The following is a 22,527-nucleotide window of genomic DNA, read 5'->3' on the forward strand; positions in this document are numbered from 1 at the left end:
GAAAGAATCCTATACTATCTATTTTCTTTACTTTGTCTAACAAGTTTTTGAATATAAAATTATACTAATTATATTAACTATTGTAATATTCAAAATTATATATAAAATCCTAAATAACAAAAATGATATGAAACATTCAATCTAGGATATAATATACAACATACTAAAATAAAAAATCAAATGAAGAAGTTATAGAAGGAGACCATGAAAGAATAATTTTTCTATTAATTCATTTTTACTCCTATGCAGCGTCATAAAAAAATTATTTATTGATCTGGAAATATCAATAGAATTAGAATGAGGATGAATTGATTAGAATTGATTAGAAGTACAATGGATAAAATTATATTTCTGTTAGGGCTACAAGTGTTGCAATTTTTCCGTTTTATTTAAAGTGAAGATAATAGAATTCTCGTGAATAACTCTCGAAAAGACAAAAATGTATGGTGCTTGCACTTCAAAAAGAATTATTTCAATTTAAAAAAAATTAATTATGTCACAATTATATATTTAAATATAAAATATAAAATACAAACAATATATAGATATAATAATACCAAATAATAAATACAGAAATATAATAAATTAAATAGAAGGAATATATAAACACTGTGAATATAATATAAGAAATACACAAATATAATACATTTGTTTGAAAATTAAACTATATCCTACATCTTCGATAAATACATAAAAACCACTCAGCAAATAATAATTATGTATTTCTATGTTTTATGTGTATTATGTGTTTTATGAGTCATAAATACTGTAGCTTATATAATTTTAACCATTATTCTATAATTTTGATATTATATAAAAGTAATCTCATATATTATTGATTTTTTTAAAATGCCTATATAAACAACCTTTTCCCAATGTTCAAATAGCATTAGTTTCTAATTATTTACAATAATTATAATCATTTACAAATTATATTTTATCTATATTATACATAAAAATTCTTTACTTTCTTAATAATTCATTTTCTACAAAGATAGAAGTAGAACGGATGTATTATCCACTTTCTATTGCAGAAACAATATCGTTACCGGAATACGCTTCTATTCTACAACGCTACAAGCTACCAAGCGTCAAAAATACTAGCAAGAGGTTAAACATATTTATATTTAAACAATTGAAAATCAGACAAAACATTCCCTTTTAATTAGAAGACACAGAAATGTAAATCATATTGGGCGAGCAGCAGTAAATCTCCATGCTCTATGTATTTAAAAAGATTACAAACCCAATATTAAAATATATATAATATTATAATAATTATATATAATATATAAAACAATATTAAAAAATATATAGATAATATATTGATATATGGATAATTAAATTTATTCCTATCTTCCATTAGTATATTTAAAATATAATATTAATATAGATTGAAATAATTAATCTGTTAATTAGATTTTATACGTGTTATCTAATTTTATTTATATTCGTTCTAAATCATAATTAAATCTACTATCTTCAAATGTAACATAATTTTTAAATTTTTTTCAAAAGTAGCAATAAATTGTTTATGAAATTTAATACATTTTTGATGGAATTTTCAAAATATAATTATGATTTTAGATGATTAATTGATATATTAGATGAATTAATTGAAGGATATAATGAAATCTCATTTATATAATTAACTGACATCGTACATTTAGTATTATATAATATTAATTTTTGGAATTAATTAAAATTTAAACAAATTTAATTTTGTTAAAAAATCGAAAACTTAATTATCTACCAAATACTTAATAAATTATTTTAATTCAATTTTTTTATTTCATTATTACATGTCACAAAATCAACTAAATATCAATTTAGTTTTTTCTTTACTATCTTTATTTTGATCGCATCACGTTCAATAAACTGATAGTAAACAAATATTGTTTTATTAATCATAATCGGTTTATAGTAGAATTAAATCATTAGGATTTAAGAGAAAATATTTTTATTAGTATTTTATATTATGTTAGGAACTAGTAGTAACATTATTAAAATTTTATAATTTTACACAAAGCAGATATTTAAATTAAATTTTAAAAAAATTGTAATATAATTGAACGTAAATAATATTTTTCAAATAATAATTATCATGATAATTACAAAACAGTATAGTTTTTAATGATAGTATAAATAACTTAAGAATTAGAAAATAATTACAACTTCTTATATATAAAAAACAAAATTTATAATTCTGTTTAAATTAATTTAATTATAAGTTCGATTAAATATAAATTGTAGTTATGGAAATATTTCACTTTTTTTCTTTAAACTTTCATTTAAAAAAAAAAAAAAAATTACTCAATAATTTCATAGTTTTTTTCTATCTATTTTGTATTTTTATATTATGATTATGAATAAGTAATGCAAAATATATATTAATTTATAATTTAAAAAATTGTTTATATGGCATTTGTTAAATTTTTAGAATCAGTATGTTAAATAATTTACGTTACATAGGTAAAAACTATTCATTTGATTGAAATCAAACTTACTTTTAATATAGTTCAAAATAAATACAATAATACAGTGTGATTTGTATTTAATAATTAGAAATATTACTGAAACTATAAACTAATGCATGTTAAACCGTAATAAATAATTTGGAATAATTTAGAAATATATTGTTATTTTGAAAATAAACTTAAAATTGAGCTATATATATATATATATATATATATTGTACTTAATTAAATAAATGAACAATAAATTATACTGAATTATTGTCATTCAAAAATGTATATAATCAATACGCACATTAAAAAAGTACAATAAAGTAGATTAAAAAAAAATTAAAAAATGTTTATATGCAAAATCTGAATTAATAGAAAGCATTGGATTACTACATACTAATTTGAATTAAATTGCTAATATTATATTGCTAGCTGATCTATCACAATGCTTAAAAAAATATGATTCACATATTATATGACTAATATAAAAAGAAAATTTATCAAACCAGCTTAACAAACAATAAAAATTAATTTTTTTTTATAAAGGATATCAATCATTACTAAAGTGTGTACTTTTATTTACACAGTGAATAGTATTATAAATTGTTCACTCTTTTTAAATTCATCATTTATAGCTTAATTTAAGTCTACATAGTAAAGAAATACATCAACATAATTTCGGATGAGAAAATAAAAATATCGATGATATGTATAAAAATAAAAGAAAATTTTTTAATTTAACAAAAAAGTTAATAGAATAAAATTATCTTTAATATAATATAAAATCAATAAAATGACAATTATTATTACGGATAATTATCTTTAAATCATAAAAATGAAAACCATTAGAGAAATGCATTTAGCGTATTTTTTTTTATAAAAGAAGATTACCAAAATTATACGATATAAATAACCATATTTTTCACATTAATTTAACAGCGTAAGTTACAACTGTAGATTTATATATTAATTAAAAAGATGAATAAATAAATGAGAGCATTAAATTGTTTGTGCTATTGGTATTAATGATAATTTTATTTAAATGATTTTCGCGTTAAATTAAAATACTTTTTATTTTCTTATTTTTTATGTATTTTTTTGTATCATCTTGTACAAAATTGCGTTGATCCTATAAAACTGATATCGATATCAAATAAATTATTAACCGTATCGTTGATACGATTACTAAAATGTAAAATATTTTTCAAAAATATATGGTCTATTTATGAATGTTTTTATTTATTCTTTAGTATAGGTAAACTGGCAAAATTATACTTATTAAAGAGTACATTGAAAATTTCATTTTTTCTATCGATAAAATTATTACAAACTCGATGTATGTAGTGCATATATTAATAACGTGCTTAATCATTGCAGATATATAATCAATGTTCAAATGTCATTTGAAAATATAAATACAAACGAAGATAGTTTTATATTGTACTTTGAATATATATATATATATATATATTTATTTATTTATTTATTTATTTTGTACAAGTAAAGAGAAATAAATAAATGAAAATTTTAAAATTATGAAACGTAATTATTTTTTTAAATAAATACAGATTTTAGAACAAATGAGCTAATAAAATCATCGTGTGTACTATACATTATATAAAAATATAATTTATGCAGTGATCGAAAGAATTATATCAAGATTTTAGCACAAGTATTTCGCTAGTAGTAACGAATTTGTATTGGATTATTTGCGGAAAAAATATAATATCTTCACATAGAGGCGTCTAATTTTTTTAAGTAAATGTATCGGATTACAATTGCAAAGAGATAAGCAGTAATTCTTATACAATCAGTTTATTTATCAATTGCATGATTTCAAAAAGCGTTTTAATCGCTTTAGGATAAAACTTTTATATATAAAAATAAACTATTGATTTAATAATTTTTCAATTTGATTAATTCTATTTTTGTAATTATATCCTCGGAATTTTTTAAATTCTGTTTAAAACTCATTTCATTACTATTAGAGCTAAAAAAAAATATTAATTAAATAAAATATCCTCTGTAACAATATAATTTCTGAACTAATATTCAATGTACTTACTTTTTTATGATAATTTCAGTATATAATTCTAGTATATAAACTTGTTTATAAAATAATAATTATTACTAATTTAGTTAATTGTAGAATTACACATTTGTCATTTTTGTAAAAAAATGTGTATATCATTTTAGTAAAGCATAAAAATTATCATTACTACCTAACTAACTACAGATTCTACCGTTTTCTTTACCGTTTAAATATCCTACATTGTTATATTGTTATCTTTTTAAAATCATTTAATCGATCACAAATTATATGAATAAATATCTAAAATAAATTTTTAAGATTTAGTTAAAATCGGAGTTGGTAATGTTAATTGTCTACACCCGTAAATTTGGCATTTCACCAATTTTATAAAAATTGTACCCTATATAAATGTGTTAGGTGCCACATGATGAATAACATCACCTACATAAAAAAGTATTATAATTTTATAATTAGAACAGTGTATTGATCTTTTATAAATAAATAAAGGCTTCCTGTGCATAATTATAACTTTTTATATTTGCGTATTGAAATCATTAATATAACTATATACGTATATAGCAATGTTACATAAAATTTAGTTAGAAAGCATACATACATGCTATATTTTAATAGAAACACCATACATTTTCAGAATGTAACCCTATATTTTTTGTACTTATTTAAATTCGATATAGTACTATTATTAATACTACAAAAAGCTTCGAAAATTTTCAAGTATAATTTTTATATTATGTATAAAACACACTATATGCAATAACATGTTACATGTATAGTATAGTTTAGCACAAAATTATAATTGTTAATATCAATATTACTTAATATGTTTTTATTTTAGATAGTATATCGTATATTATTTATAAAGATACAATATTTCAAAGAAATTCAGAAATGCTAATACATATAAATTGATCCTGACTGTCATACTTTTGCTTTATCTTAATATTGAAAAAATAGCAAGTTTAAACTGTTTAAGCTACATTATGAATTAATTTTATTATAATACTTGTTATAAAAAATGCTTTTAGAATAAGTATTAAACACCAGTTTTATAAATATATAATTAAAATTTTTATATGAACTTTACGTTAAGAATTTCAAAAATTCTTTATATTTTATTAAATAAATCTAATAATTTAAAAACTAAACATATCAATAGAATAACAAATAAATATTAGATTATTTTACTACCTGAATATACTTTACTACCTCAATATATTTTTAACATCAATGGATTTTTCATTAGACAAGAAACACATAATTAAATATAGCTACACCGACAAAATAAAATCAAATTATAGCACAAAATGGAATTTATGTTTGTATGCATATTAATTGAATATAATGTATTACAAATATTTGTATTACAAATATTAAACGTAATATTTATAAAAAGTTTCACCATGTGGAACTTGAATTTTTTAATTTAAAATAGTTTCAATACATAAAATCTTTCTTTATAAGAAGTACTACGTAAATTTTTTAAAATTAATCCAACTATTTTTTATATTAAATAACTGTATTCTATTTATAGGCTAAGGATTAAGATATATATATATATATATATATATATATACATAATTATAATGATGGAGATAGTAAAATTTAAAATCGATTTAATTCTTTAAACAATGGATCATAAACTATATATGTCTATCCATATTTTTATTTATAATTTATGAACTATTTAATTAATTAAATTCATTAATAAGCATATTTCATTTATATATATTTTAATTACATTTAAATGAAATATAGTGGTTTCTAAATTTTTCTTAATTTTTAATACTTCGTACATATTTTTTATTTCATACATATTTAACACTTATACTGGTTTATTAAATCAATATATTCACACGTATGCATATATTCATGTTGCACTATATCCCAATTTATAAAAGTATTAAATTAATTGAAATAGATAAGAGAAATTAATTGGTTGTCCTGTCCAAGTTCAAAAGATTCATTACTTTTCGAGTATGGTTATTTTTCAAATCCTACCAAAGTTTAAAACACAACATAAAATATATTTGAAAATAATTCAAATTTTGTTTGAAATCATTTAATTTATACTCTTGCCTAGAAAATAAAATCTAATGAATCAATTAATAATTATATATTAAATATTGTTAGTATAAGTACAGTATATAATAATATTTTATTATTATCAACCTTAATTGAAAACTTACTTACCTTCTCACATAATTCATTATAATATATATATATATATATATTATACATATATAAAGATATAAAGCAATAATATTTTGTAGAAAATGAAATTTTTTAAACGAAGTTACTTTGAAAATATACAAAATTAAATATAAAAATATAAAAAATATCCAGGTAAATCACTTATGAGAATTATAGATTGTAAACATTCAAATGTAATTAAAAATATACAAATAATACTTGAATATTTGCATAAAATAAATGTGTTACAATTATTGACATATGTTTATTATTAAAAAATTATTTAAATAAGAAATTACAGAAACTGGATGTTACTCCACTCAAGGGTAGTTAAGATATAAATAATTACAATAATTTTAAATTTAACACAGTGTTTGGTGGACAACAAAATGATTACAAAATAAAATAATAAAAAACTAATATTTAACCTTTGATTTGATCCTTGTAAGAAGTCCATTAATAACATAATTGTCGCGTTTTATGGAATAAACCATAAATACATAAATCACAGGATCATAAATAGTGGTATAATTATAAATATAAACTTTATTTCAATAAATAATAATTAAAATATTTTTTAGGGAAATATGTATTACTTTCAATTTTCACTCGGTTAAAAAAATCATTTGTATGGAACTAAAAAAACGATTTGCTTAAAGTATAATGGTTCTTACTAAAGGAGTTATTGTTAATTTCACTCTTATCAGTACATATGTAATACATTTTATTATTGTAATGTAAATAAATAAATAATTTTATTAATTTAGTGAAAATTTTGAATATTAATTTAGGACGATCGGTTTATATTTGTTAAGTATAAGAAAATAATCCGAATGAACAAATGCACGACTTTATTAAAATATTCAAATGAATAGCCATAATATGTGTAAGGAATGTTGGAAGGTGATGTAGATTTATTATTTTAATATATATTTTTTAAATATTATAAGTATTTAATTAAGTTAAATTATTTTGTATATGTTAAAATGAATGGATCTTATCATTGGGTTAAATTAGAAAACTACCTTTTATTTCTTAATTTAATGCCGATTTTATTTAATCAATACAATTAACAATATAATTGAAGTACTCATAAAATAATTTACATATTTATAATGTGGTTAAATTTGAACCCTATTATTATTCACAGCCTCAAATTCCCGCTTTAATTTTTACCATGATGTTTATACAAACTTTGTATAGCAATAGTAGGAATAAATTTAAACTAACGCATAAAATAAACAAATTATGCATATTCTAGAAGCATTGATAATTCTTTAAATCTTCCTAATGCAACCGCCAAATATATTTTTATTTTGCGCAGATGAACGTAAGTTGATGAATAGTGTGTCTAGTTTCTATAATCATTATACATCGCAGAATAAATTTTTTTTGTTATCATATATATTTAAAAAGATTTTAATAAAGCTGACTGCAATTGATATGATAACTTCTTAGTTATTCTTTGATCTTGGATACGTAAAATTACTTATAATTTAAAAATATAATTGAATTCATATCTTGTACTGAATATCTAAATTGCTAAATCACGTTCTATTTATGCTATACAGTAGTTTAGTTTTTGTGTAAAATCTCAGAATTATCATATTTCTAAGTTTTCTCTTTTTTCAACTATCTACAATAAATTACTATGTAATAAAAAGTTTCGTAACTTTTTAGCTAGATTAGTTTCTTTTTGTTTTCAGTATAACCTAAAAAGTTATTTTTAATACACCTAAAATATCTCAGCATTTAATCTTCTCTGTTTTTAACAGTTAAATATCGTTTCTTAGCATTTCATAAGTGGCTATTCATCAGTCAAAGTAATAAAAAATGTTTAATGTATGCATATGCAAAATTTAATCACCGAAACGATGATGCTTTATAAAGCATTACCATAGTCAAATATTATGTTCACAGTTTTAACTAGTTTAGAGTAATAATTGCTATTTTTGACACTTTTGCTATATCGACCTTTGAAAATATCTTTTTTAATAGTAGTGTTGTGCGTAATTCTCAATATGGAATGCACTATATATGTTAAGAGTTGTACAAAACTATAATGTTTTCTTCTTATTTAAAACGATGTGAAACAGTCATAGCTACAGATTTGTAGATTTAAACCTTAATAATGTACAAACTTTTTGTTAATAATATACTAGTTACCTAGATATAATAATATAATAAGATTTTCATAAACAGAAAATCCAGCCATCTTTGTATAATAGAATTTTATACTACACATTTTTTATTTAAAAAACTGCAACTTAGAAAACTTGGAAAATAAATAGAAATAGTATAAATCATCATACATTCAATTAATACTCACTTTAATCTATTTAATCAAATATCACGCATAAAAAAAGTTATGCATAAGTTAATGGGCCATTTTTCTGTAATGTACAAAACTGGTCAAATAAAAATCAACGCATAATTAACAGCATATTTATATATTTAATCAGGCATTTCCATTTAAAAATTGGTACGTAGTAAAATCTAAATCCACCAAAAAGCCTTGCATTTCATTACATATTTTACTTAACACATAAAGTTCATAATTCATTTTTTTACTTACTTGTGCACTTTATTTCACAAAAATATACACAAGTTCATAACAATCTCGACTATTAAGGATACTAGTGCACTATCGACTATATCAGTGTGATACCATACTATCAGCTGTTGCACTTACGAACAAATTTGTCAATAACCTACTTATTTACATTGTATTTAAAATAATAATTAGAGACATAGACACCTTGGGTCATTCACTGCGATATGTTCCCTGTTGTCACAAATTAAACTATATTTCTACCCATATTCATAGGACGGCCTTGCATATATATTATCTGTAGATACTTGGCTTACTTATATATTCTTATGAAATTTTATGAAGATAAATCATTAATTTAATTGACGTCTTCACAGCTATAAAAATCAGTGTTACCAGTAGGCATTGTATTTCGGTGGATTGTTGATTCATCCATATAATCACAATAATCCGAGAAGGTCGAAATTAGTAATTTGTCAACTTTAAAAAATTACGATAATCTCATGTTTTTATATATTTATTAATTTTTAAATTTTTATACCTGCCATATATCGGAATCAGTCAGTTATTTAATTAATTTTGGTTGAAAAAATCAACTCTTCGTAAAAAGAACAGATATTCGGTCTTAATGTTTTTTAACGTAACACGCGATTAAAAAAATATGCTTCTAGCATATGGAGTCAAATTTGTTTTTAGACTAAATATTTAAATATGTATACTTTTTCGCACTGTAAATTATTGGCACACAAATATCACCAGCTGTTTTAAACATTTTGTTGTCATTAATGAATAATATAATTTCTTTATTTGTAATAACGGAAAAACAAAAAATATCACCACTACTGCATAATAGTACTCAACTATAACTATTTACGAAAATAACATGTTGGGATCGTTAATGTAAGATTTTGTTTAAAATAAAAAAAATTAATAAGAATATGCAATACAATATTAAATCTCATTATATGCACACTCGTCGTTTTATCGGTCAATATCCATCTTAGAAGAAATTCGTTAAGAATAGATATAATATAATATGAAAACGAATTTTTAAATCCTTTTCGAAAAAACCTTCTTTCAAATATTTTACCATCTACATTTTGAACCTTCGCCAATATTAAAAAAAAATTAGTATTTAAAAGCTACAATTATGAATCAACTTACATATATTTTTTTTATTAAATTTAAAAGCTTATTAGCTATAATAGGATTCATTGCAACATCGTCTTACTTGAAATTAATATTAAATGGTGATAAACTGATTATAATCTAAAACAAAATATTCATTATTATATTGCAAGAAAATGTAAGTATCAAATCCAATTTATATTTGAAACTTACAATGTATAATGTATATACATAAATGAAATAGACTCTCTACTGTTTTAAAAACTATTTAACAATGTATATTCAGCCATTTGTATAGTAGAACTGAATCAAATAAAAAATTCTATTCCACTCATATCATAGACATTTATCTCATTTATACATTGATGATACGCAATTTCATATACATAATACTACTACCTTACTTTTACTTTTATCTTATTATGATTGAGGAATTAAATAAAATATTTATAATACTCAATAAATAACACAATATACATTTGAAAACTGAACAAAACAATTAAGGTTGAATTTCAACTATCTTTCAATCTGTAAACGCAATTTGTTCTAATTCCTTCAAATATTCATACGTAAATATTAATAGAATAAATGTATAGTAAAAAGGCAATGTTTTTCCGTTAAGATACTCATTTATAAGTAAACCAATACTTTTAAGAGAACTAAGTTGAAGAAAAGAAAATCAATGTTCTATCGTATTAAAGAAAATTAACGCATTAAGTATAACGTTATTATATTATTAAAACAAATCAATATTATTTTACAATTTTATAAAACTAATAAGATATATTTAACTATAAATTATAGCTTATTTTATTTAATAATCTTAAGCGTAAGTGTCAATAAATAGATATAAAACTTAACAAACCATATTATTTATATTTATATAAAATATATTTTAATTCGATATTTGCTATTTTGATTAATAAATTTATGTAATAATCTTAATTTATAGTGTTTAAAAAGGTTTAATTACAGAATTTGTTATGGAAGATTTAGTCAAATATATCACTCTATTTCACTTCAACACTAAATTAAATTAATGTTACGATAATTTAGTCATGCATATCGTAGTATCATGTAAAGCTTTTTCCAATAAAATACCGTTTCAATTTAAATTCTAGCTAGAATATAAATTACTTTGTTTCATAAATTATAAATTAACAATTTAATTTTCTGAAGAATAAATTTACATTTCAAATTAGATATATACTATTAACAACATATAACATCTTAACATTAAAAAAAAGAATCATTAATCATTAATCATTTTACTTAATATCATTTTATTTAATATTTTACAGAACTACATTTTAAAAGTATATTGATATTGATATATGATTTCAATTGTGATTTCATTGATAAATTTGAACAAAATTAAAATAAATTAAAATTCCTTATTTACATTAAGCGTAATAGTCATGAAACACAATTAATTGCAGTATTAAGACATTTAAACTATTACAAACTAAAGAAAAAAAATAATAATAAAAGGAAGTTTTTGATAAGAAATACATGGAAAATAGTAAATCGAAATATATTTAAGATTTAATTTATTTATAAGCACAAATATGATAGTTTTGAAGAAATCTTTTCAAAATATTGTTGACATAATAAAAATTAAATTATTAAGCATTTAATTATAATATAATGAAAGACGTTTTACATCATCTTCCATTCTTCTATCTCTATTTTAAATTATAATTGCAATTAGTATTTTCGGTTATTGATATATTTATATAAAAATAAACTGTTATGAATCCCAGTTTTAATTTATCAATTCTTTTTTTTTAATATAAAAATTGTTCATTTTTAAACTAAAAAAGGGGTAATTATATACATAAAAATACTATTATAAATTTCATTTACAGTTCTTATCAAACTGAATACATAATCAAAAACAAACTCTTGAAGTTCAAAAAACAATACTTTATTAACGTACTTTATTATATCAAATATAATGTTAAAATTAACTTATTCTATATAAATTAAAAATGTTCATGTATTTGATAAACGTGTTTGTATAATTTTAGTATTAAATGCATATTATACTTTATTAAATTAATAACGGAAATTTTATATAATAGACAGTGATTAACATATCAATATACATAATATAGTGCATTACTAAAATGAAATCTTATCAAAATCATTTTAATTTAAATAAATTTTTTTATTGTCTCTTAGTAAGAAAACATAAATCAAGACGTTTATCTAAAAAATGCCATAGATTACGTTTTTTGCACTAAATACCGAGTGTATATATTTAAATATTAATAAACATGTGCCAGGGCTAACTTAGATACCGTCGCTGTTACTGTCGACGATGACGGCTAAAAAAGGAAGCTTCGAGAAGGTTGCCGTTGTCCATAAATTTTCCGGTCAATATTTAGGTTTATTCTAGAGACCTCTTCCATATTTATATAATATATTTTTTCATTACACAACTCATACATGCTTAGTAAAAGTCTATATATTTATGTATAGAGATAATTAGTAGCTACTATTCCACTTTAAACCCTGTTTGTACCTATTGCAAAACGCATGCGGTTGAAAATTAAAGAAGTAGAGTCCATAAAATGCACACCTCTTGCGTTTAAAAAAAGAATAGAAGTGATGTCAGTGTGCATTCAGATGAAAGTAAGAATAGCACAAACGGGTTTCGCAAACTTAATGCCGAGCACTTATAAATATCGAAAAACCGATAACATTTGTACCTGAAGGTTGGAGGATAGCGACTCGCAATTGCGATTTTTTCGCGATTCCCAAAGAAGTCCAACGAACAACAGATGCTTAAACAATGTTCTCGGTCTCGAACACAATAAACGACAACGGACAAACGTTCACTGCGTAGTTGCGATTGCAGTGCCGATGAACCGCTTCGTAATTTATCCACAGTGCGCCGACGCCGTTCAAACATGGGGAGAAGGAATGCGTTCCCAAAAAAATATATAACAGAGAAAGAGTATAAGTGGGGAAAGGAGATAAACTGTAGCAACGAAATGAACGAAAGTAAAGAGTGTATCAATTTGAAGCACGTGTAACGGAGGTATATTCCTTATTAACTCTGAAATGGGTGTCAATTTCAATACGAAATTCATACAGAACATTTCATCTAGTGCAAATCATAGTTGTGAATTACATTTAATATAAAAAATTATATTATATGTTTTGAAAATGTAATGTAGTAATACTATTGTTTATAAAAATATAGTACATATTGGTATCTATTTTCTTGCAGGAAAATTTGGCAATTTATATTTAACATGCAAAATTATCAATTATTTAAATATTATATTTATATCAATAATAATAATATAGATACAAATTTCAAGTATATAAATACATTTTTTATTTTGCTCTCTGTCTATTTCCACTGATCACTATCAAAAGGACAAAAAAAATTCGAACCACGAACACGCGGTTTTATTATTAAAGATCGATTTAATTTTTTGAAATTTTATAATATTCCTACTACTTCTAATACTTTTATAATATTTATGATATTTCTAATGTTCACGTTCATGAATCTAAATCATGCATACCGATTATTTTTATTTTTAACATCTTTGTTGTTTTCAAGCGTTTAGCCATATTTACATAAATTATTTACATACAAAGGTTATAATTTCTCGTTAAACTTTATATTATCTTTATTTTATCACGAGTTTTATGTATTAATTTTATTACGGATTAATAAGAAAGTACCAACAAAGTAACACAAAAATTAGTAACAAAGTACCAAAAATATAACTTATTATTTAGTTCAATAAAAACACTATTATATAAACTATAGTGATTTCAAAATCTTCAGAGCGTTCAAAATGCATTTTTATATAATATATTTTATTATTCTCGTATTATAAGTTTCAATATTTAAACAATATAATTATAAATACAAACTAAAAATGCATTATTATAAATTCAGTTTAAAAATCTTTCACAGGTTTTAAAAATGATACAAAATAAATTAATGAGGATAGAAATTAGTTTGTAAGAAATTATTTTTTAATAAATCTTAAATTTTGTTCTCTATTTATATAAAATATGAATTATATTACAAAATTCGCTAACAAAATTTTTAGCTATATAATATTTATTATAAATAATAAAAATGAAAAATTATATAACAATATTTTCTTTATAGTTATGTATGCGTTTCATAAACCAATCCTTTCTAAATTAGTACATAAATATTAATATAAAATAGTAAATATTAAATTTAATAAAAAGAGTCCATAACAACTTGTAAACTATTATCCTTTATATAATTAAAACAACTTATATAAAAACTATTTATATATGAAATTTTTATAACTTCATATTAAATGAATAGTAATAATTGCAATTATGTAACAGTAATTATATTTAATATATATTCATTAAAATTTACAGATATAAATATTAATATTTCAATTAAATTAAGTAACTTTATAGGAATCACAGTTATTTTATGATATAACTGATATTGATAAATCAAATATTAAATTATGTTTGATACTTGATTATATTATGTTTAACTAAATTATGTTTCATTTTATTGTAGATTTTATTGTAGATTTAAGAATGTACTTGATAATTTCAAATGTACATTTTAAAAAATGTAATTAACATTTTAAATAATATTGATTAAAAATAAAACATTTTATTTTTATTATTTTTATATTTATGTGCAGTCATATTCTAGAAGTTTATAGAACGCACTCTTCTATCACAGATGTATTAATAAATAAATTAATAAATTGAAAAATGTTCTCTTTTATCTTTCTACGTCCATACTTAAAATGTCTTATTTAGAATAATTTCTTTATAAATAGAAATCATGTTTCAAATTTAAAATAAAAAAATCCGTTTATGCATGTATATTAATTTTTCGATTTAATTCTTGAAAACTTACCTTCGTTACATTATAAAAGCTGGATATTTTATTTTATTTTTTTTTTGTTTATACGTATTATGATGTATATTTGAAAATACGTACAAACTGCATCGACAAATATACTTTATTAATTTTTTTAATTCGTATATTATACATAAAATATTAGAATTTTATGTTATTATCAATAATTGTTTCTAGTTTTAAGAAAATAATTTACCATTAAAAGAAAGATAATAATCAGATAGCTTCATACCATAATTTTTACAATATTCACAGTGTACATCCATTTAAGATCATTGTCATTTATATTTAATCATATTTAAAAAAACATATTTAAAATAAAGCATATTTAACTTACCATGTTGATGTGGTGCTGAGAAAGCAGAGTGCCTTCGCGGTGACATATTCGAATGATTTCCTTGTGAACCAGGTGGTTGCATCGACGAAAGCGCTCCAAGCGGAGTGTAAGATTTGCACGGTTGCTCCTTCTGCAAAAAAAGTTATATTCCCTTACTGGTACCGGAGAAGAACCTACATGTAAACATCGAAACATGTTATCTGTCACTTCAAATACTACAACAATAGCTTAAGCTGAATTCCCTTCAAAATTAACAACGAAAATTTATAAATTTTTTATCTTATTATCTTTAAAATATTTCATTAATGATTTTAGTACTAATTTTAAATATACAAAACATTAAGGAAAAGAAAATTCATTTTTTCATTTTTTCATTTCTTAACATATAAATAACAAGTAATGTACTTCTAGAATTTTCAAATTTGTTATCACTTATTCAAATTTTAATTTATTTATATCGAGATACGGAGTGCTAAATGTAATCAACTATTATATTTATTAGTTTATTGATAAAGTTAAAATAAAGTTAGCCTTCCATATATAACCAACATATATTTCAAGTATTCAACGTTAGACTTGTAATAAAAATAAAATTGTATAAAAATGGAATATTTGATTAAAAGATATCAATGTTTATAAGTAATGTCTCATAATTATAAAATATTAAATGACATCTAACTTACCCAATTAAAAATGATACTTACATACGTACACATTGAAAACATTGAATATTTAAGAATATTAAATATTCGTCAATTTTTAAAAGCATAATATTTGCACTAATATAAATATAAAATCCAGAAAATTTTTTAAAAATTCATAAATATTGAAATCTCAGCTTAATCACAATCGTAATTTTAATTTTATATTTAATCGATATTGATCTTCATAAAAAATATCGATATTTCATATGGCCTTGAGAATTATTTTAAAGCATTTTTATCAATGGAATTTATAAATACATTATTTTAAATATTAGAATCCAATGATTCATTATTAAAATTTTTATTTTTTACATAATATTGAAAAAATATAAAGAAATAGAAAATATTTTTTAATGTACTCTTATAATACATTTCTATATGAACAATTCATTTCACAAAAAAGAGAAATTCAACGATTATTATACCTGATCGTGTAGCTCTGTAGCAACCGCTGTTGCAGCAGTTTGTGTGTGGCTAGTAGAACATATTCTGTACTGCATTCCAGCAATACTACAGAATCCTTCATGATGAGTAGATCGAGTTTGATTTACATAAACACCTGAAACAAATAAATTAATATATAATTTACGGTGTTTGTAATATTTCAAAAGAAATATTTGGACACTTTTGAATTTACTTATAAAAAATCTAATAAAATATATTTGTTATTATTATATGAGAGATGTTATTTTATTTATTGTCCAATTTAATTCATTTTTAAAGTTTAATTTATATAAAATATTAAGAAAAAATAATATTAAGAAAAAAAGTTAATATTCAAATAAATTTTTCAAATAATTATTTCATGCTTTCTCGTTTAAATTAGGAATATTTTTATAGTCTATTAAATTTGTATTTTTTACTACGTTTATATAAAAATACAAAAATCGTTGATAGTGACAAATTAAAAACGTATTTCAATGTGTACATATAAGATATTTACAATAAAATTTAAGCATGTGTTCCTCAAAAAAAATTTTTAAATCTTAAATTATTTCAGGATTGAATTACAGATATTAATTAAATATAAATGATAAAATTTGTATTCTAAGTATTCATATAGAAATATTCCACTCATTTAAGAATTTTGATAAACAACAGAAAAAGTTGTTATAAATAATAAAATATCAATATTGAATAAAAACCTACCAGTTATTGTAACATCAGTGTCCTGATTAACTATCATTACTTTCTTGGAAGGTTTGACCAAATCATCGGCATCTGAACCGCCTTGACGCTGCTTTCTCTTATCTATGTCTGAATCACTTTGACGTCGTCTTTTAATAAATTCAACATCTGATTCACTACTTGAAGAAGATTCACTACTAGTACCTAAACGATTCTTTTCATCGGAATATGATGCGGCAAGAATAGCAGAAGCATTTAAACTAGCCATACGTTTACAAACCACCATATCTTTAAGGTCCATAATTTCCGTGTTCTTTTTTCTTCGTTTTTGTTTTGGCTTTTTCATCGGAACAACCTCTATCTCGTTCCCTTCTTCCCCTTTTTTCTTTTCTCTCTCTTTTTCTTCTTCTAACTTTTTTTCCTTCACCCGTTCTAGTCTTTCCTTTTCCTTTTCTTTTTTCTTTTTTTCTTTTTCCTTCTCTCGACGCATTTCTATATCTTCATCGGAAGAAGAGGAAGAAGTTAATCCCTCAAGCACGTCATAATGTTTTCCACGCAATCCAGGAACATTTCTTAACTTTCTCTTTGCAGATGTCTCTTCACCTTTACTCTTATTGCATTTTTTATCCTTTTGCTGAATTTTATCTTCTTTTTCTTCCTTGCATTTTCTCGGCTTGTTTTCCTTATCCTTTTCCTTCTCTTTTTCAGGCTTAGGCTTACAGAAACCTCCCAGATAAACACCTCCATTCTCATTCTCATAAAGACAATGCACTTTTGCTAATGCGTTCAATGAAGCTACTCTATGTCTTTTCGGTCCGCTCCAAAATCCAAAGAGTTTCATTCGATTGGTCATGACTCGTTCCTCAGAAGGGGTACGTTCTTTGATTTTTGAAAAGGTCTTAGATCTACTTCTTCGAGCATAATCCTCGTCACCATCTTCTGATTCCGAAGTAGATACGCTTTCACTACTCTCGCCATTTACAGTTTCGACTTTTAAATTCACTTTTATCAAATCTTGCTCTTCCTTTGTCGAATTAACGGCATTTTTAGATTGATTTTCTATAGTCTTTGATTGTTGCTTTATGTTCTCATCAGATGTAATTTCAGTTTTGTCGGTATCAGTATCGTTTGAAATTTTTGAATTTTTAAATGATTTTTTAATTATCTTTTTGGCAATTTTTAATTTTGAACTTTTTTTAGAATCTTCTTTAATTTTATTTATTTCCTGTTCATCGATAATTTCTTTCTTAATATTATCTGTATGTACAACGCAAGATTCCTCTTTTGGAGATTTCTTTATTTCGCTAAAATTTGTATCTAAATCTTTGATGAAATCTGATTTTTTCATAGAATTTTTATCAAGATTTCCATTTTTTACCTTATCCTCGTTTTTTACAATTAAATTCATTTTTGTATTTTTTTGTGACAGCCTTATTGTTGCTTTCACAGATTTCTCATCATTAAACTTCTTCGCTAACATATCTTTGACTTTTGATGATACCGACTTTTTCTTGTCTTGTTTTAAATCTTTTATTATCTCAAGATTCATCAATGATGATGAACTAGTCGACAAATTCTCGGCTCCTTGTGCAGATTTGACTAGCTTCGATTTCTTATCGAATAATTTTTTAACTATTGGTACATGGGGTTTTTTCGTACCAAAGGCAGTCTTTCTATGTGAATTTTTTTTCGATGATTGTTTCATCTTTAGTTCCTTCTTAATCCTAATTGGAGATGATTTTTGTAATGTTTCTTGTTCTGGAGATTTTTTACGTTCTGGTTTTTTGATATCTTTGACAGTTATAATTTTTAAATTATCCTTAGATTCTAATTTCATTAATTTTGCTTCTCTTCTTTTATTCTCCTCCTTTAATCTTTTTTTAACCGGTAGCATTGATATTTTATCGTCAATTTTATTTTCAAGAGTGATTTTTTCTTCGATACCGTTTAGAGATTTGGTTTTTTCATCTTTTTCCTCAATTTTATCAAATTGCTTTTTTGCTTCTTGAGTGTATTGTTTGTCATTTTTACTTTTGTCATCGGGTTTATATATTTTTTTCTTATCCGAACTATCATTTAAATCTATATCTTCTCTATCTTCGATTTTTTTTTCTATCATTCTGTCACACTTTTTTTCAGGTTTTTCTATGGATTCTTTAATAATTTTCTGTTTCCGTTCGTCGACTTTCGGTAATTTTTCTTTTTTCTTCTCGACTATTACTTTCTTTTTCTTTAATTCCGAAACAATTTTTTTTTTTGACTCACCCAGTTTTGTTAACTTTTTAAAACATTTTTCTTTTTTTAATTCCAGTATAGCAGACTTTTCAAGAGATGCACTTCGTTTTTTGGCAACCACCGATGTTTTGGTTGCCTTTCGGCCAATTATTGACTTTTTCTGCGGCTTCATTCCGCTCTTCAATGTTCACATTTTCGAAGATATCGTAAACTTGTAAGTATTATGATTATGAATAGATATCCAACAATCTTAAACTACCTGACAACCATTTTTAAATAATGTAATTGTGAAATCTTGCTGCATATTCATTTATCTGAAATTATAAATAAATATTTTATTTTAATTTTGTTTAAATTGCAACTTAAACTGAAATAAAAACATGTATTTCATAAAAATGTGTTCAACTTGATTAAATAAACATTGCATATATATTAAAGATTTAGAAATATATTATTTTCAAATATTCAATTGTTTTCTTTCATTTTATTTGATAATTAACTTTTTACAAAATTGAAACCTTAAATAAATGTTCATCTTCTACAAAAAATAATTTAACATATGTTTAACATTTTTGGTGTTATATATTTTCATTAATTTTAAATAATATATAATAAAATTTAACAATAAATTAATGTCATAATACATGTTTTAAATAAATAGATATGCTATCTAATATTTGTATAAAATATTGTATTATTTATAAACATATAAAAAAGAGAGTAAAAATAATCACAAATAATTATGTAAAATAAAAATTAGAGACTTTTACTGTGCATCAATTTGAAAATTCATTCATGAAATTTCTCTTTGACTCAAAATATCAAAATGAAAATGTTTTAACTCGCTAAATTGAAAGTATTGAAAATACATGAAATATCAATGAAATATTTTACCAAAAAGTATATAAAATTTAGGGTAATATATTAATAAATACGGTTATTAATAAAAAAAAAAGATTCAGAAATTTATAAAATTTAAATAGATCCAATTAAGTGTCAGTACACAATTCAGATTTATATTTGTTCTTGTCTTATCAAATTTAAAATTAAAAATATTTTTTTCTAAATGTAAGACAACTTAGATAAAAATAAAGTAAATAATATTTATAGTTCCATGGTAAATTTGTGTATTTAATTAAGACATCAAAATAAAATTATTTACTAACATTTTCAAAGAATATATAAATAAAAAGACCTGTTAAAATTCTTCGAATAACTGAAAGTATATTTATGTACAATACATTAGACTCAGATGATGATCATAATATTGCAAAAAATCTGTTAACCATCAGCGTATCATAAAACTAATCCCGTAACGCTGAAAAGGTTCGATATGCCGTTAAACAAGAAAATCGCCGAATAAATAATGCAGATACATCGATACTATTGAGAAATACGAAAGCGAGATTTAAATTATTAAATTAGTAACAAAAATAAAGTTTGCGGCTTCTAACAAACTTTGAACTTTAAAAATGAGGATATGTCATATTTCCTTATTATTAGACTAAAGGCCATGAACTTTTCCACCAACATCTAATTCGATTATATTTAAATATTGACTGTTGTACCTATTAAAGTGATTAATTAAAATTTAATAAAAGTGATCAAATAATTAAAAATTATTTTAAAAAATGTAAAATTAAATTCAAATTGTAATAGTAGCAATTACTAAGTTAAAACATTATTTCTATGCAAGATGTATTATAAATGTTGTGTACATCTAAAAGAATACATTAAATCATTTTTAATAATTGAAATAATTCACTTTGTGACTTTCAACATAGTTTTAATGATAGAGTTGTTGCTATTTGATCAATGAAAATATTGTTATCCACTTTAAAATAAAATTAACATTCGTTTTTCATAAAACAATTTACATCAATGTTCAAAAAGAAATTTTTTTGGAAATAAATTTTATTAGATAAATATAATCGACTACACGTTATAATAAAATAAAAAACACAAGTGTTAACAATAATTTAATATGATCCCATTTTTAATTAAATTTTTAATAGTTCGTTTATATTTATTATTATATTTATAAAATTAAAATTTATGCCGTATTCCAATTTCTTTTATCATTTTAATTTATTGCAGCAGTTTAATATAGTTAGAAATATGCTTTATAATCAGCAATCATTAAATATTTTTATACTGTTATTACTTTTGCTAAAATTAACGAACTTCATAATAATAACTTATACTTCTTAAGATTTTAGTTTCCTATTATTCCTAATTGTAACTTTGATCATTACAAAATTTACGCTAAAATTAGAATAATTTATCGATATGACCAAAGGCATATTGTAATTTTAAATCTATGTAAATTAATTTATAATTAACGTAATTACCTATTTTTATTCCATAAAATAACAACACATTATACATATTATACATTCTCGCGTATTAGATTAACATTTTTATTAATTTAAACTAAATTATAAATATTAATAATAAAATACAAAATACAATTGATTCTTACAGAAAATTTCTTATCTGATTCATGTAGTAACTATTACAAATATAAAAAAATCAACTGATACCATTAATTACACAATATATAAAATAATTTTTATATAGCATTTTAATATGAAGTCTATTTCATTGAAATCGTTAATATATATTAAATTTATTATCAATTTCTTAATTAAAAATACAATTAATTTTTTTAAAGTATTAATTAACAATATTTGTTATTATTTGATACATCTAAATTTTATAAATAAATGTATATCTTTCTAAAAATTAAATAAAAACATTTTGAATACACCTCAATAGATATAGGATAGTTTTAGATAAGTAAGATGTTTTTTATATAACATACAAAATGTTTAAATTT

The 22,527-nt window shown here is 22.0% G+C and overlaps 1 protein-coding gene across 1 annotated transcript in view; it reads right to left on the bottom strand.

Annotated features, from left to right (window-relative positions):
- LOC105368115 (Histone gene-specific Epigenetic Repressor in late S phase) overlaps positions 1–22,527 on the bottom strand; it is a 45,747-nt gene that overhangs the window by 17,220 nt on the left and 6,000 nt on the right. Inside the window, exons 2-4 of the mRNA XM_011507031.1 lie at positions 17,475–20,002; positions 16,751–16,884; positions 15,622–15,751 (exon numbers count right to left, since the gene is read on the bottom strand). Coding sequence (XP_011505333.1) covers positions 15,622–15,751; positions 16,751–16,884; positions 17,475–19,860 — 2,650 coding nt within the window. The 5' untranslated portion in view covers positions 19,861–20,002. The remainder of the gene's footprint in view (positions 1–15,621; positions 15,752–16,750; positions 16,885–17,474; positions 20,003–22,527) is intronic.

This window comes from Ceratosolen solmsi, unplaced genomic scaffold (assembly GCF_000503995.2).
Source record: "Ceratosolen solmsi marchali unplaced genomic scaffold, CerSol_1.0 scaffold6, whole genome shotgun sequence".
Taxonomy (NCBI): domain Eukaryota; kingdom Metazoa; phylum Arthropoda; class Insecta; order Hymenoptera; family Agaonidae; genus Ceratosolen; species Ceratosolen solmsi.